This window comes from Oncorhynchus clarkii, chromosome 2 (genome assembly GCF_045791955.1).
Source record: "Oncorhynchus clarkii lewisi isolate Uvic-CL-2024 chromosome 2, UVic_Ocla_1.0, whole genome shotgun sequence".
Taxonomy (NCBI): Eukaryota; Metazoa; Chordata; class Actinopteri; order Salmoniformes; family Salmonidae; genus Oncorhynchus; species Oncorhynchus clarkii.
Window position 1 is genome coordinate 13,819,865 of NC_092148.1, and position 17,085 is coordinate 13,836,949.

At 43.5% G+C, this 17,085-nt stretch overlaps 1 protein-coding gene across 1 annotated transcript in view; it reads right to left on the bottom strand.

Annotated features, from left to right (window-relative positions):
- Positions 1-2,406, bottom strand: part of LOC139379617 (uncharacterized) — a 35,999-nt gene extending 33,593 nt beyond the window's left edge. Inside the window, exon 1 of the mRNA XM_071122421.1 lies at positions 2,306-2,406. Within this exon, the coding sequence (XP_070978522.1) occupies positions 2,306-2,333 (28 nt within the window). The 5' untranslated portion in view covers positions 2,334-2,406. The remainder of the gene's footprint in view (positions 1-2,305) is intronic.
- Between the last annotated feature and the right edge of the window lie 14,679 nt (positions 2,407-17,085).

The window sequence follows — 17,085 nt, forward strand, 5'->3', positions numbered from 1 at the left end:
GGAGCAGTGGCTTCTTCCTTGCTGAGCAGCCTTTCAGGTTATGTCGATATAGGACTCGTTATACTGTGGATATAGATACTTTTGTACCTGTTTCCTCCAGTATCTTCACAAGGTCCTTTGCTGTTGTTCTGGGATTGATTTGCACTTTTCGCACCAAAGTACGTTCATCTCTAGGAGACAGAACGCGTCTCCTTCCTGGGCGTTATTACGGCTGCATGGTCCCATGGTGTTTATCCTTGCGTACTAAGGATGAACCAGACTTGTGGAGGTCTACAATTATTTTCTGAGGTCTTGGCTGATTTCTTTAGATTTTCCCATGATGTCAAGCAAAGAGGCATTGAGTTTGAAGCTAGGCCTTGAAATACATCCACAGGTACACCTTCAATTGAGTCAAATGATATCAATTAGCCTATCAGAAATATCTAAAGCCATGAAATCATTTTCTGGAATTTTCCAAGCTGTTTAAAGGCACAGTCAACTTAGTGTATGTAAACTTCTGACCCACTGGAATTGTGATACAGTGAATTATAAGTGAAATAATCTGTCTGTAAACAATTGTTTGAAAAATTATTTGTGTCATGCACAAAGTAGATGTCCTAACCGACTTGCCAAACTATAGTTTGTTAACAAGACATTTGTGGACTGGTTGAAAAACAAGTTTTAATGACTCCTACCTAAATGTATGTCAACAAGTTGAAATAATACGTACATACGTTGAAATAATGATAATAGTGGGTAGCTTTAAATTTGTTAACTGAATTTCAAGTAATTTCCTGCTGAATTTAAATGGAATTGATCCCATCCTTGTTCACCTCTAACCTACCTGTGTCCTTCAGCCATTTAAAACTACTAGGTACTGTACCTCAGTGCTGAGAAAGACTACTACAATACTAATATCACTTCAAGTAAGTAGCCTCCAGTATGTCTAGAGGTTTTTGCTTAAAGGGAAAATCCACTCAAAAATGACATTTTGCTATTCTTTTCAGTAGTCCACTGTTGATACAGTCCGAGTTTTCAAGCGATTGAACATTCAAGAAGCAACGTGTCCCCGGCCACATCATCATGCTGTACTGAGTGTTCATGAATCATTATGTATTGAACATTCGTTTGTGATTGTACAAAGTGGATGACAAATATTTCACAATGCACTTTATGTAAGTACTTTAGGCCTATATTTAAATCCAAAGTAAACCCGATGTACACATTTTGCACACAGAACAGACCAATGCAGTCATCATCTATAGACTACTGGGACGTCCTCCTCTGTTTTTCTGTAGCATATCACAATCCACTTGTTGTTGATGTTTCCTATTGAATATGCTACTGTACACATTAATCATTTCATATTCTCATTCTGTACATACATTATATGATTTCTGAGGTGTTTACCTTTAATCGTGTGCATTATTGTTTACTACCTCGCCCCCCCACCCCACCCTGACTCCTCAGCAGTCCTGACGTTGATTTACCTAAAGTGTCACAGATGGGTATTGTCCAGGACAATCCCAACCTGAATAGCCCTCCATGCAATCCCATACACTCTTTCCCTCACGTATTCCCCTCCCTCTCCCCCTCTCCATCTCAACCCCTCCCTCCAGCTCCCCTCCTCTTTGCCTGCAATACAATTCAGCATGTCTTCCCTCTCTCTGCCTGCCTCTCTCCCTCCAGCCCACCTCATCTCTCTTTCTCTCTCTCTGTCTCTGCCTGCCTCTCTCCCTCCAGCCCACCTCATCTCTCTTTCTCTCTCTCTCTATTTATACACATAATACTACACTACACAGTAGAATATTCCCCTCTTTCTTCCCTCTCATTCTCTTGCTTCATCTATCTTTCCCTCTCCTTCTCTTCCCTTATCTATCTCTCCCTCTCTGTGAACAGCAACTGTCATGGCATTTTCAATCTGCCTCCCCCGCCTCCCCCGTCTCCTCCTCTCCATCCTTCTCTCTCTTTCCCTCCCACACACACATATACTCTGCCAGGCATCATCCTGAATCAAGGCAGGAGAAGAGGGTGGGATGGAGGGAGGGAGGGAGAATGCACACACTCAGCAGCGCATTTTAACACATATTGTCTCTGACATCTTGGCCAAACGTGAATTGTCAAGTCCCATCTAAACAGTGACGTGGTTACCATCCACCCCCTTCTTCATCCCGCGGTCCTCACAGCCTATACACACACACACACACACACACACACACACACTGTACGTAACAGCAGCAAGCAGGACCCCTGTCCCCTCACCCAAGCCCCAGCCCCCAGCCCCAACCACAGCCCCCAGCCATAAGGGAAGAATAGCAGGTCTTACTGAGTCTCCGTGAGCCGATGCATCCCATGGTGTATTCACAAAGGCCCTGGATACAAGCAAGGAAGCGTTACCCTGACACCATACATTCTCTCTCTCACGCTTCTCTCTCTTGCTCGCTTCGCTCTCACTCGCTGTCCTGCACACTGTCTCTCCCTCCCTCTCTGGCTCTCTCTCTTCTGCGCTTGCTCGCTCAGTCTCTCTCCCTCTCTCTTTACCAGTGCAGTGAGAGTCTTATACGATCCCTTTAGTAAGTTAGTATGACTGAGGGAGACAGCTTTTAGTTAAAAATGGAAGAGTGATATCATTATTATTATTATTGCTATAACTATAACTTGTATTATTACTATTATTATCATCAACATGTGTTGACATTGTGAACATTATTATTACCATAATTGTATTATATCTGTAGTGAAATCCAAGAGATATGGTGATTGGGAAATCAGGCTAATAGGAAAGGGAAACATCATATTATTGACAGGCAATAATCTTGTCCATTAGCCTGTGAAGGGCAGTGTGTTGAATGCTGTGGCTTGTAACCATACCATTAGAGGTTCAATAGCAGGGGACTGAGTGGTGGGCTTTGTCATTGTTGTCATTGTTGTGGATATAACTGCACTGCTGTAATCTTGGAGCTCTAAAACGGGGTTCTCTCTCTGTCTCCCTCTCCTGTGCACGAGCTGCCTAACAATGCACTGCAGCGGTTTCCCAGCCCTCTACCCATCCTTCTCTCCCCCGCTCTCTGTCACGCTCACGCTCTCAAATAACACACACACACACACACACGCACACACACCACACACACACACACACACACACACGCACACGCACACGCACACGCACACACACCACACACACACACACACACACACACGCACACGCACACGCACACACACACACACACACACACACACACACCACACGCACACACACACACACACACCACACACACACACACACACACACACACACACACACACACACCCGCACACGCACACACACACGCACACCACGCACACACACACACACACACACACACACACCACACACACACGCACACACACGCACACCACACACACACACACACACACACACACACACACACACACACACACACACACACACACACACACACACACACACACACAGAATCATGACAAAACACAGGAGGGTATTCCTTCAGCATCAAAGCTCTCCAAAGCCTTTGCTCTGTGTCATCCCTCTCTCCATCGATCCTATTCTCTGTCATCTCTCTCTCTCATATCCCTCCTCTCTCTTGATTTAGCTCTCTCTGTATTCTCTCCATTTATTCTCTCTCCCTCCCCCTCTCTGTTTTTCCCTCCCTCTCCTCCTCTTACCATCCCTCTCTCTCTCACTCTTCCCCTCCCCTCCACCCCCCTCTTTCGTAGTGACAAAAACAATGAGAGGAGTGGCCTCATTATCTGCACCCATCTATCTCTCTCATCTCATCTGACCTGCATACACCTCCCACCAAATCTAAAGCCCCTATCAATTCAATTTCAATTTAAGGGCTTTATTTGTATGGGAAAGATATGTTAACAATGCCAGAGCAAGTGAAGTACATAATAAACCAAAGAGAAATAAACAATACAAATTAACAGTAAACATTAAACACAGAAGTTTCAAAAGAATAAAGACAATTCAAAGTAATATGATGTATATATACAGTGTTGTAACGATGTGCAAATAGTTAAAGTACAAAAGGGAAAATATATAAACATAAATATGGGTTGTATTTACAATGGTGTTTGTTCTTCACTGGTTGCCCTTTTCTTGTGGCAACAGGTCACAAATATTGCTGCTGTGATGGCACACTGTGGAATTCCACCCAGTAGATATGGGAGTTTATCAAAATTGGTTTTGTTTTCAAATTATTTTTGGATCTGTGTAATCAGAGAGTAATATGTGTCTCTAATATGGTCATACATTTGGCAGGAGGTTAGGAAGTGCAGCTCAGTTTCTACCTCATTTTGTGAGCAGTGTGCACATAGCCTGTCTTCTCTTGAGAGCCAGGTCTGCCTATGGCAGCCTTTCTCAATAGCAAGGCTATGCTCACTGAGTCTGTACATAGTCAAAGCTTTCCTTAAGTTTGGGTCAGTCACAGTGGTCAGGTATTCTACCACTGTGTACTCTCTGTTTAGGGCCAAATAGCATTCTAGTTTGCTCTGTTTTTTTGTTAATTCTTTCCAGTGTCAAGTAATTAATTATATTTGGTTGGGTCAAATTGTGTTGCTGTCTTGGGGCTCTGTGGGGTCTGTTTGCTTAGGGGACTCTTCTCCAGGTTCATCTCTCTGTAGGTGATGGCTTTGTTATGGAAGGTTTGGGAATCACTTCCTTTTAGGTGATTGTAGAATTGAATGGCTCTTTTCTGGATTTTGATAATTAGCGGGTATCAGCCTAATTCTGCTCTGCATGCATTATTTGGTGTTTTACGTTGTACACAGGATATTTTATCAAAATGCTGCATGCAGAGTCTCAATTGGTTGTTTGTCACATATTGTGAATTCTTGGTTGGTGAGCGGACCCCAGACCTCACAACGAAAAAGGGCAATGGGGTCTATAACTGATTCAAATATTTTTAGCCAGATCCTAATTGGTATGTTGAAATTTATGTTCCTTTTGATGGCATAGAAGGCCCTTCTTGCCTTGTCTCTCAGCTCGTTTGCAGCTTTGTGGAAGTTAGGTGTGGCACTGATGTTTAGGCTGAGGTACAGTGCCTTGCGAAAGTATTCGGCCCCCTTGAACTTTGCGACCTTTTGCCACATTTCAGGCTTCAAACATAAAGATATAAAATTGTATTTTTTTGTGAAGAATCAACAACAAGTGGGACACAATCATGGTGGAACGACATTTATTGGATATTTCAAACTTTTTTAACAAATCAAAAACTGAAAAATTGGGCATGCAAAATTATTCAGCCCCTTTACTTTCAGTGCAGCAAACTCTCTCCAGAAGTTCAGTGAGGATCTCTGAATGATCCAATGTTGACCTAAATGACTAATGATGATAAATACAATCCACCTGTGTGTAATCAAGTCTCCGTATAAATGCACCTGCACTGTGATAGTCTCAGAGGTCCGTTAAAAGCGCAGAGAGCATCATGAAGAACAAGGAACACACCAGGCAGGTCCGAGATACTGTTGTGAAGAAGTTTAAAGCCGGATTTGGATACAAAAAGATTTCCCAAGCTTTAAACATCCCAAGGAGCACTGTGCAAGCAATAATATTGAAATGGAAGGAGTATCAGACCACTGCAAATCTACCAAGACCTGGCCGTCCCTCTAAACTTTCAGCTCATACAAGGAGAAGACTGATCAGAGATGCAGCCAAGAGGCCCATGATCACTCTGGATGCAGAAATCTACAGCTGAGGTGGGAGACTCTGTCCATAGACAACAATCAGTCGTATATTGCACAAATCTGGCCTTTATGGAAGAGTGGCAAGAAGAAAGCCATTTCTTAAAGATATCCATAAAAAGTGTTGTTTAAAGTTTGCCACAGGCCACCTGGGAGACACACCAAACATGTGGAAGAAGGTGCTCTGGTCAGATGAAACCAAAATTGAACTTTTTGGCAACAATGCAAAACGTTATGTTTGGCGTAAAAGCAACACAGCTGAACACACCATCCCCACTGTCAAACATGGTGGTGGCAGCATCATGGTTTGGGCCTGCTTTTCTTCAGCAGGGACAGGGAAGATGGTTAAAATTGATGGGAAGATGGATGGAGCCAAATACAGGACCATTCTGGAAGAAAACATGATGGAGTCTGCAAAAGACCTGAGACTGGGACGGAGATTTGTCTTCTAACAAGACAATGATCCAAAACAATGGAATGGTTCAAAAATAAACATATCCAGGTGTTAGAATGGCCAAGTCAAAGTCCAGACCTGAATCCAATTGAGAATCTGTGGAAAGAACTGAAAACTGCTGTTCACAAATGCTCTCCATCCAACCTCACTGAGCTCGAGCTGTTTTGCAAGGAGGAATGGGAAAAAATATCAGTCTCTCGATGTGCAAAACTGATAGAGACATACCCCAAGCGACTTACAGCTGTAATCGCAGCAAAAGGTGGCGCTACAAAGTATTAACTTAAGGGGGCTGAATAATTTTGCACGCCCAATTTTTCAGTTTTTGATTTGTTAAAAAAGTTTGAAATATCCAATAAATGTCGTTCCACTTCATGATTGTGTTGATTCTTCACAAAAAAATACAGTTTTATATCTTTATGTTTGAAGCCTGAAATGTGGCAAAAGGTCGCAAAGTTCAAGGGGGCCGAATACTTTTGCAAGGCACTGTATGTATCGTTTTTTGTGTGCTCTAGGGCAATGGTGTCTAGATGGAATTTGTATTTGTGGTCCTGGCAAATGGACCTTTTTTGGAACAGCATTATGCTTGTCTTACTGAGATTTACTGGGCTCCCGAGTGGCACAGCAGTCTAAAGCACTGCATCTCAGTGCTAGAGGCATCACTACAGACCTGGTTTGATTCCAGGCTGCATCACAACTGGCCGTGATTGGGAGTCCCGCACAATTGGCCCAGCTTCGTCCGGGTTAGGGTTTGGCCGGGGTAGGCCATCATTGTAAATAACAATTTGTTCTTTGCTGACTTGTTAAACATTGTTTTCACTGAGGAATTGTATGAGTCTGCTGTTAATGATAATGCAGAAGATTTTCCCAAGGTTGCTGTTGACGCATATCCCATGGGAGTTATTGGGGTCAAATTTGTCTCCACTTTTGTGGATTGGGGTGATCAGGCCTTGGTTCCAAATATTGGGGAAGATGCCAGAGCTAAGGATGATGTTAAAGAGTTTAAGTATTGCCAATTGGAATTTGTTGTCTGTATATTTGATCATTTCATTGAGGATACCATCAACACCACAGTCCTTTTTGGGTTGGAGGGTTTGTATTTGGTGCTGTAGTTCAATGTAATTGGAGAATCCAGTGGGTTCTGGTAGTCTTTTATAGCTGATTCTAAGTTTAGTAAATGGTCATGTATATGTTTTTGCTGTTTTTTCTTTGTTATACAGCCAGAAAGATGGGAGAAGTGGTTTACCCATACATCTCCATTATGGATAGATAATTCTTCGTGTTGTTGTTTGTTTAGTGTTTTCCAATTGTCCCAGAAGTGGTTAGAGTCTATGGATTCTTCAGTTACATCGAGCTGATTTCTGACATGCTGTTCCTTCTTTTTCCGTAGTGTATTTCTGTATTGTTTTAGTGATTCACCATAGTGAAGGCGTAGACTAAGGTTTTCTGGGTCTCTATGTTTTTGGTTGGACAGGTTTCTCAATTTCTTTCTTAGGTTTTTGCATTCTTCATCAAACCATTTGTTTTTGTTAATTTTCTTGTTTGACATTGTTAGATTTGATAGGGAAGCTGAGAGGTCATATATACTGTTTAGGTTTCCTACTGACAAGTTTATACCTTCAAAATTACAGTGGAACATTTTGTCCAGGAAGTTGTCTAAAATGAATTTAATTTGTTGTTTCCTAATTGTTTTTTGGTAGGTTTCCACACTACATTCCTTCCGTCTATAACATTTCTTAATGTTATTCAGTTCCCTTGGCTTTGATGCCTCATGCTTGAGTATTGCTCTGTTCAAGTAGACTGTGATTTTGCTGTGATCTGATAGGGGTGTCAGTGGGCTGACTGTGAACGCTCTGAGAGACTCTAGGTTGAGGTCAGTAATAAAGTAGTCTACAGTACCACTGACAAGAGATGAGCTATAGGTGTACCTACTCTCTCCCTCTCTCCATTCATCTCTCTCTCTCTTTATTTCTATCTACCCAGGCTAACCTCCTGTCCCTCTCTAGAGGAACTATATATATTTATGATGGGCTGTTTCTGTTTCTAGAAGTGTTTGTCTGCCAAATGAAGCAGGGGTGGCACAAGCAGCAGGCATGGTCAATCATGTTTCCTTGAGTTCACACACACTGAGGAAGGCAGACAGAGGAGGGAGAGAGAGGGGGAGGGACAGATGGAGACAGAGAGCATGAGGGAGGCAGATGGGGGGGGAGATAGTGAAAAAGAGCGGGGGATGCTTTGAGTCATGGAAGGCTGAGCAGAGGTGAAGACGAGACACTCAAATTAGTATTCCAGGAGGGACGGAGAGAGGGAAGGAAAGAGGGAGGGAGGAGAGAGGGAGGGAGGGAGGGAAGGAAAGAGGGAGGGAGGAGAGAGGGAAGGAAAGAGGGAGGGAGGAGAGAGGGAGGGAGGGAGAGAGGGAAGGAAAGAGGGAGGGAGGAGAGAGGGAAGGAAAGAGGGAGGGAAGGAGAGAGAGGGAAGGAAAGAGGGAGGGAGAGAGGGAAGGAAAGAGGGAGGGAAGGAAAGAGGGAAGGAAAGAGGGAGGGAGAGAGGGAAGGAAAGGAAAGAGGGAGGGAGGGAGAGAGGGAAGGAAAGAGGGAGGGAGGAGAAAGGGAAGGAAAGAGGGAGGGAAGGAGAGAGGGAATGAAAGAAGGAGGGAGGAGAGAGGGAAGGAAAGAGTGTGGGAAGGAGAGAGGGAAGGAAAGAGGGAGGGAAGGAGAGAGGGAAGGAAAGAGAGAGGGAAGGAGAGAGGGAAGGAAAGCGGGAGGGAGGGAAGGAAAGAGGGGGGGACGGAGAGAGGGAAGGAAAGAGGGAGGGAACGGGAGAGAAAGAGAGATGGAGGAAGAGAGGATGGGGAATTGGAAGGGGGAAGGTTTTAGAGAAGTGGAGAGAGATGGAGGAGTTGGGGAAGGATAGTTAAATTTGTATGCAATAACTGGCCAGACATTTCAGTTCAGTTATAATCTGTCCAATCCTGGTATTGTTGCTATATATAGACCATTGGCTCCCCTCTCAGCTCCTTATGTGTGTGTGTGTGTGTGTGTGTGTGTGTGTGTGTGTGTGTGTGTGTGTGTGTGTGTGTGTGTGTGTGTGTGTATCTGTGAGTGTGCATATACACTGAGTGTACACAACATTAGGAACACCTTCCTAATATTGAGTTGCACCCCCTTTTGCCCTCAGAACAGCCTCAATTCGTTGAGGCATGGACTATACAAGATGTTGAAAGCATTCGACAGGAATGCTGGCCCATGTTGACTCCAATGTTTTCCACAGTTGTGTCAAGTTGGCTGGATGTCCTTTGGTTGATGGACCATTCTTGATACACATGGGAAACTGTTGAGTGTGAAAAACCCACTAGCGTTGCAGTTCTTGACACATTCAAACTGGTGCGCCTGGCATCTACTACCATCCCCATTGAAAGGTACTGAAATATTTTCTCTTGCACACTACACAATCCATGTAATTGTTTCAAGTCTTAAAAACCCTTCTTTATCCCGTCTTCGCCCCTTCATCAACACTGACTGAAGTGGATTTATAAGGTGACATCAATAAGGGATCATAGTTAAATATGGAAGATTCACCTGGTCAGTTCATGTCATGGAAAGACATTGTCTAATGTTTTGTACACTCAGTGAATCATGAAAGGGGACATTTATTTTGTGAAGTTAAATGTGTGGTTAAGTGTGTGTGTTTGTGTACAGTGAAGACAAAAACAATTTACAGTAGAGAGTAATGTGAGCTGCTAGATGGAGGAAGGTTTGGGGTTAGATGTGATGTCACAAGGTGACCACTAGGGGGTGAATAAGGTAGGAATTAGATGTGATGTCACAAGGGGACCACTAGAGGGTGAATAAGGTAGGAGTTAGATGTGATGTCACAAGGTGACCACTAGGGGGTGAATAAGGTAGGGGTTAGATGTGATGTCACAAGGTGACCACTAGGGGGTGAATAAGGTAGGGGTTAGATGTGACGTCTCTCTCACTCTCAATTCACTTCAATTTAAGGGGCTTTATTAGCATGGGACACATATGTTTACATTGCCAAAGCAAGTTAAATAGCTTAATAAACAAAAGTGAAATAAACAAAACAAAAATTTACAGCAAACATTACACTCACAGAAGTTCCAAAAGGATGAAGACATTACAAATGTAAAGTTTTGAAAATAATATAGACATTTCAAATGTTATATTATTGGCTAAGTACAGTGTTGTAACAATGTGCAAGTAGTTGAAGTATGAAAGGTAAAATAAACAAACAGATAAATATGGGTTGTATTTACAATGTTGTTTGTGCTCCTCTTGTTACTGTTTTCTCAAGGCAACGGGCCACAAATCTTGCTGCTGTGATGGCACACTGTGGTATTTCGCCTAACAGATATGGGAGTTTATTCAAGTTTGATTTGTTTTCTAATTCTTTGCGGGTCTGTGTGATCTGTGGGAAAAATGTGTCTCTAATGTAGTCATACATTTGGCAGGAGGTTATGAAGTGTAGCTCAGTTTCCACTTCATTTTGTGGGCCATGGGCACATAGCCTGTCTTCTCTTGGGAGCCATGTCTGCCTATGGAGGCCTCTCTCAACAACAAGGCTATGCTCACTGAGTCTGTACATAGTCAAAGATGTTCTTAATTTGGGGTCAGTCGCCGTGGCCAGGTATTCTGCCACTGTGTACTCTCTGTTTAGGGTCAGATACCATTCAAATTCTCTCTGTTTAGGGCCAGATACCATTCCAATTCTCTCTGTTTAGGGCCAGATACCATTCCAATTCTCTCTGTTTAGGGCCAGATACCATTCCAATTTTCTCTGTTTACGGCCTGATACCATTCCAATTTTCTCTGTTTTTTGGTAGATTCTTTTTGCTTTTTCAACATTTGTTTTGGTCTAAATACGTTTCTGTCCTCGGGCTCTGTGAGGTCAGTTTGTGTTTGTGAACAGAGACTCTGTTCTGGCTGAGGGGCTTCTTCTCTAGGTTCATCTCTCTGTAGGTGAGGGCTTTGTGGTGGAATGTGTGGGCATCGCTTCCTTTTAGGTGTTTGTAGAATTTAACAGCTCTTTTCTGCACACACACACACACACACACACACACACAAGATATTCCACCTGCATGGTTAACACAGCCAGGGTATTTGCTTCATCCAAACCGAATCACTCAAGTATCTCGCTGTCTCTCTCCATCAACTGACAGAAGTGGATGTCCTTGACTGCTTTCATGTTTTATGACAATGTGTTCATTCAATTTAGATATGACTTGTTGAAATCAAAGATTAACAGTACAATGGGAACACAAGGCTTCAAAATGACTTGACAACAAGAAAATCTATCTTGTCTTCTGACTGCATAGTAAATGATCTCCTTCTCTCCTTGACTCTAACTTCACTTTCTCTCCTCTCTATCACCATCCTTTACTCTCTCTCCTTCTCTCTATCACCATCCCTTACTCTCTCTCCTCTCTATCACCATCCCTTACTCTCTCTCCTTCTCTCTATCACCATCCCTTACTCTCTCTCCTCTCTATCACCATCCCTTACTCTCTCTCCTCTCTATCACCATGCCTTACTTTCTCTCTCCTTCTCTCTATCACCATCCCTTACTCTCTCTCCTTCTCTCTATCACCATCCCTTACTCTCTCTCCTTCTCTCAATCACCATCCCTTACTCTCTCTCCTTTCTATAACCATCTCTTACTTTCTCTCCTCTATCACCATCCCTTACTCTCTCTCCTTCTCTCTATCACCATCCCTTACTCTCTCCTTCTCTCTATCACCATCCCTTACTCTCTCTCTCCATCTAATCTCCCTGTTCTCGCTCGGTGTATGTGTGTGTGTGTGGTGGGGAGAGGGAGGAGGGAGGTTTGTTGTTAGGCTCTGATGTAACCAGAGGAGGCTGGTGGGAGGAACTATAGGAGGATGGGCTCGTTGTAATGACTGGAAAGGAATAAATGGAACGGAGTCAAACATGTGGTTTCCATATGTTTGATGTGTTTGATACCGTTCCATCGATTCCATTACAGCCATTACAAGGAGCCTGTCACACTAAAGCTCCTCCCACCAGCCTCCTCTGACTTTAACCTCACACCGCCATTTGGACGAAAACAGCCCCTGGGAGAGAGAAAGCAAGATGGGAGGGGGAGGAGAACTTGTAGTAAGGTCAGAGGGGAAGGTGAGAGAGAGAGAGAGAGAGAGAGATAGATAGAGAGAGAGAGAGAGAGAGAGAGAGAGAGAGAGAGAGAGAGAGAGAGAGAGAGAGAGAGAAAGGAGGACAACGAGAGAAAGAGGGGAAGTTGTTGTATTATTGGGGAAAGAGGCTGTTTATGTCTGATAAGCTGTCTGTTTTGCCTGGCAATGCTAATGAAAATATGATTGTATGAGTCTGGGTGCAATGTAATCTATGTCATGTTTCTAGAATTTATATAATGTATAATATTTGGGGTTCGTTTTCACCTTGTAAATGTGCAATGTTTGAGTGTGATTCATGTAAATGTCAATGTGGGCATGCAGTATGTGTGATGTGTGTAAAGGTCTTCGAGGAGATATATTAAACAGGCTGGCCCACACCAGACAGCTCTAATAGACAGCACACATGGCAGTGGGCGGAGAGCACACATAAGTCATGTCTCAAGGTCTCTGTGTGTGTGTGTTAGGAGATCCCAGTTCTCTTCTATAATTCAGTATTATTCTCTCTCTCTCTCCCCCTCATTCTCTCTCTCCCTCTCTACTCCTACTCTCATTCTCTCTCTCTACTCTTACACTCATTCTCTCTCTCTCTCCCTCCCTCTTTACTCTTACATTCTCTCTTCTCTCTCTCTCTCCTTCTCTACTCTTACTCGACATTCCCTCCCTCCCTCCCTCCCTCCCTGCCTACCTACTCTTACCTTTCATTCTCTCTCTCTACTCCCCTCGGTATCTAGACCACCACACTGTTTATCATTCATCTTCAGCCCTCCCCTGTATTAGTCTACACTCCTCCGCCTCAGCCTCTCCATCTGTCCAGTCCATATCTATCTCTCATCTCTGTCTGGTATAAGTACCTGGCTTTACCTCCAAAGACATCCCTCTCTTCATGTCCTCCTATCTCCATCCTTCTCTCTAACTGTGAGCTCTCAGACAGTCAGTGTAGTGTCATCTTCCCCTGGGCTCTGTCTGTCTGTCTGTCTGTCTGTCTGTCTGTCTGTCTGTCTGTCTGTCTGTGTGTCTGTCTGTCTGTCTGTCTGTCTGTCTGTCTGTCTGTCTGTCTGTCTGTCTGTCTGTCTGTCTGTCTTGTCAGTCAGTCTCTAAGTGTGTCTGTCTGGGAGTCTGGTGCAGATGAAGGTGTGCCACAGTGACACCTGCTGGGAGAAGAGGGAACTAGTCTGAGTTAGCCATATCAGTGACAGTGCTGTCGACAGGGGGCCAGTTGGCAATAGGAGGGTTTTTCCTCTGAGCAGTGGGGACTGGGAGAATGTGTATTGTTAGAATGTGCAGGTGTTTATCCTGTCTCTAATGTGCTGGGAAACTATTATACACTACTGTTCATATGTTTGGGGTCACTTATTAATGTCCTTGTTTTGAAAGAAAATACATTGTTTGTACATTAAAATAACATCAAATTGATCAGAAATACAGTCTAGACATTGTTAATATTGTAAATTATTATTGTAGCTGGAAACGGCTGATTTTTAATGGAATATCTACATGGGCGTACATAGGCCCATTATCAGTAACCATCACTCCTGTGTTCCAATGACAAGTTGGTACTACTCCCTTCACAGAACAGAGCAAACTGGCTCTAACCAGAATAGAATAGGAGTGGGAGGCCCCGGTGCACAACTGAACAAGAGGACAAGTACATTAGAGTGTCTAGTTTGAGAAACAGACGCCTGACAAGTCCTCAACTGGCAGCTTCATTAAATAGTACCCACAAAACACCAGTCTCAACGTCAAAAGTGAAGAGGCGACTCCGGGTTGCTGGCTATCTAGGCAGAGTTCCTCTGTCCAATGTCTGTGTTCTTTTGTCCATCTTGATCTTTTCTTTTTATTGGCCAGTCTGGGATATGGCTTTATCTTTGCAATTCTGCCTAGAAGGCAATCATCCCGGAGTCGCCTCTCCACTGTTGACGTTGAGACTGGTGTTTTGCAGGTACAAAGCTGCCAGTTGAGGATTTGTGAGGCGTCTGTTTCTCAAACTAGACACTCTAATGTACTTGTCCTCTTGCTCAGTTGTGCACCAGGGCCTCTCACTCCTCTTTCTATTCTGGTTAGAGCCAGTTTGCACTGTTCTGTGAAGGAAGTAGTACACAGCCTTGTACGAGATATTCAGTTTCTTGGCAATTTCTCGTATGGAATAACCTTCATTTCTCAGAACAAGAATAGACTGACAAGTTTCAGAAGAAAGTTATTTGTTTCTGGCCATTTTGAGCCTGTAATCGAACCCACAAATGCTGATGCTCCAGAGACTCAACTAGTCTAAAGAAGGCCAGTTTTATTGCTTCTTTAATCAGAACAACAGTTTTCAGCTCTGCTAACATAATTGCAAAAGGGTTTTCTAATGATCAATTAGCCTTTTAAAATGATAAACTTGTATTAGCTAACACAACGTGCCATTGGAACACAGGAGTGATGGTTGCTGATAATGGGCCTCTGTACGCCTATGTAGACATTCCATTAAAAATCAGCCATTTCCAGCTGCAATAGTCATTTACAACATTAACCATGTCTACACTGTATTTCTGATCAATTTTATGTTATTTTAATGGACAATTTTTAAAAATGTCCTTTCAAAAACAAGGACATTTCTAAGTGGCCCCAAACTTTTGAAAGGTAGTGTACATACTACAGATGTTTTTAAATCACAGAGAGTTCAGAGAGTGAGAGTGAACATTGTGTAGAAATGGCTCTATAGACATGCTGAATTTGAGATGGTCTGTGTTGGTGCCAGGGAGGTAGAAATACAGTGTTAGTAATATAGAATGTCACTCAGTTCATTGTGTGTGTGTGTGTGTGTGTGTGTGTGTGTGTGTGTGTGTGTGTGTGTGTGTGTGCGCGCCTCTTTCGTCACCTCATGAATCAGCCCTGGATGCAGAGCAGGATCAAGATAATAACCCTGCACCTAGAAGGAAACAGGTAATGACTCACTGTAACAGAGGGAGGAGCAGAGAGAGAGGTAGAGGGTGGGAGAAGGTGGGGAAGAGAGAAGGAGTGATTGAAGTAGAAGGAGGGAGAAGGAAAGAAAGAAAAACTAAGTGGTAGAATATAGAGATTCATGGAAAAAGGTAATGATTGAATGAGAGAGGGAGAAGGAAAAAGAGAGCAAGTGTGAGACAAATAAGGGGAGAGAGAGGAGGGAGAATAAGAGAGGGAGAAAAAGGAGGGGGAGAGGGCAGACTGTTCATTCCGGGGTTTGGCGACATTCCAGCCTGTCTGGCTGTGATTCTGACACTCTTCTGTGGTTTTAGCCTCACCTCCATGCAGGCCGCAGGACCCCACAGCTGCCCTACCACTGCCTGACTCCAACTACAACCTCCTTGTAAGCCCAGAGATATGTCTGACCTAGAGAAACTGGGGCCTAGTTATAGGCAATAGGAATTGTTCCTGGTCAGGTCACATGGTAAGAAAGAAACACCCTACACATGAGACCAGGATGTCTCTATCTAGCCATGCTGGAGAGTAAAACAAGGAAAAGTCTCCCTTATGGGGACATTTCCCATGTCCCCATGAGGACAAAGGCTATTTTAAGCTAAGGAGTTAGGTTTAGGCTTTGGGTAAGGGGTTAGAGGTTAGGTTTGGGTAAGGGGTTAGTAGTTAAGTTTAGGAGTTAGGTTTAGGGTTTGGGTAAGGGGTTAGAGGTTAGGTTTAGGGTTTGGGTAAGGGGTTAGTAGTTAAGTTTAGGAGTTAGGTTTAGGGTTTGGGTAAGAGGTTAGAGGTTAGGTTTAGGAGTTAGGTTTAGGTTTTGGGTAAGGGGTTAGACGTTAAGTTTAGGGTTTGGGTAAGGAGTTAGTGGTTAAGTTTAGGAATTAGGTTTAGGGTTTGGGTAAGAGGTTAGAGGTTAGGTTTAGGAGTTAGGTTTTGGGTAAGGGGTTAGACGTTAAGTTTAGGGTTTGGGTAAGGAGTTCGAGGTTAGGTTTAGGAGTTTGGTTTAGGGTTTGGGTTATGGGTTAAGGTTTATGGTTAGGGAAAATAGGATTTTGGATACAAATAAATTTTATGTCCCCACGAGGATAGAAAACATAACGTGTGTGTGTGTGATAGGGAAGCTGTGTAAGAGGAAGCAGATGTGCAGGATGGGAGGGGTCATTCTCCATGGTTGTGATATTACTGTGGGTTAGGGTTAGGCTCACATCCTCATGTCAGTAGGAACAGTTAGGGTCTATGAGGTACCATGTCCTTTTTTTCACTCAATCAAACTGAGTAACAGAGCCACAGCAATGTCTTACTTTATATTTCATTACACTCCTGTATGTTCAGTGCCAAGGAAATAATGGTTATGCATGTATATGATATTTGAACCAAAATGCATGGAAATGCCTTTTACACCTGAACAGAAACAGGGCTTACAGCGAGTGCAATAGCACGATGTGATGTGGCCTTTCTCTTTCCCTTGTGTCCACCAACCATTTTAGTGTCTGTACCTAATCAAGCCTCCAACTCCAGTATCTCTCCCCTCCCTCTCTCTCATTCCCTCTCTCTCTGACCTTACAAGGAAAGGCAGGCAGCATTGATGTCATAGAATGAAGAATGTTGCAGGAATCCAGAGAGAGAGTGAGACAGGGAGAAACAGAGAGGAAAGACAGGGGCTACTGCCTTACAGCAGTTTATGAACATACAGGATGAGATAGAGAGAGAGAGATGTGGTGTTGACATAGTAATATACACATCATGAGAGAAAGTCCAACGAGAAAGAACTTGTTAGGAAGGATGGTGTCATTCCTTTTCCATGGAAAGGGGGAGGAGAGAGAGAGAGAGAGAGAGAGAGGGGGAGGAGAGA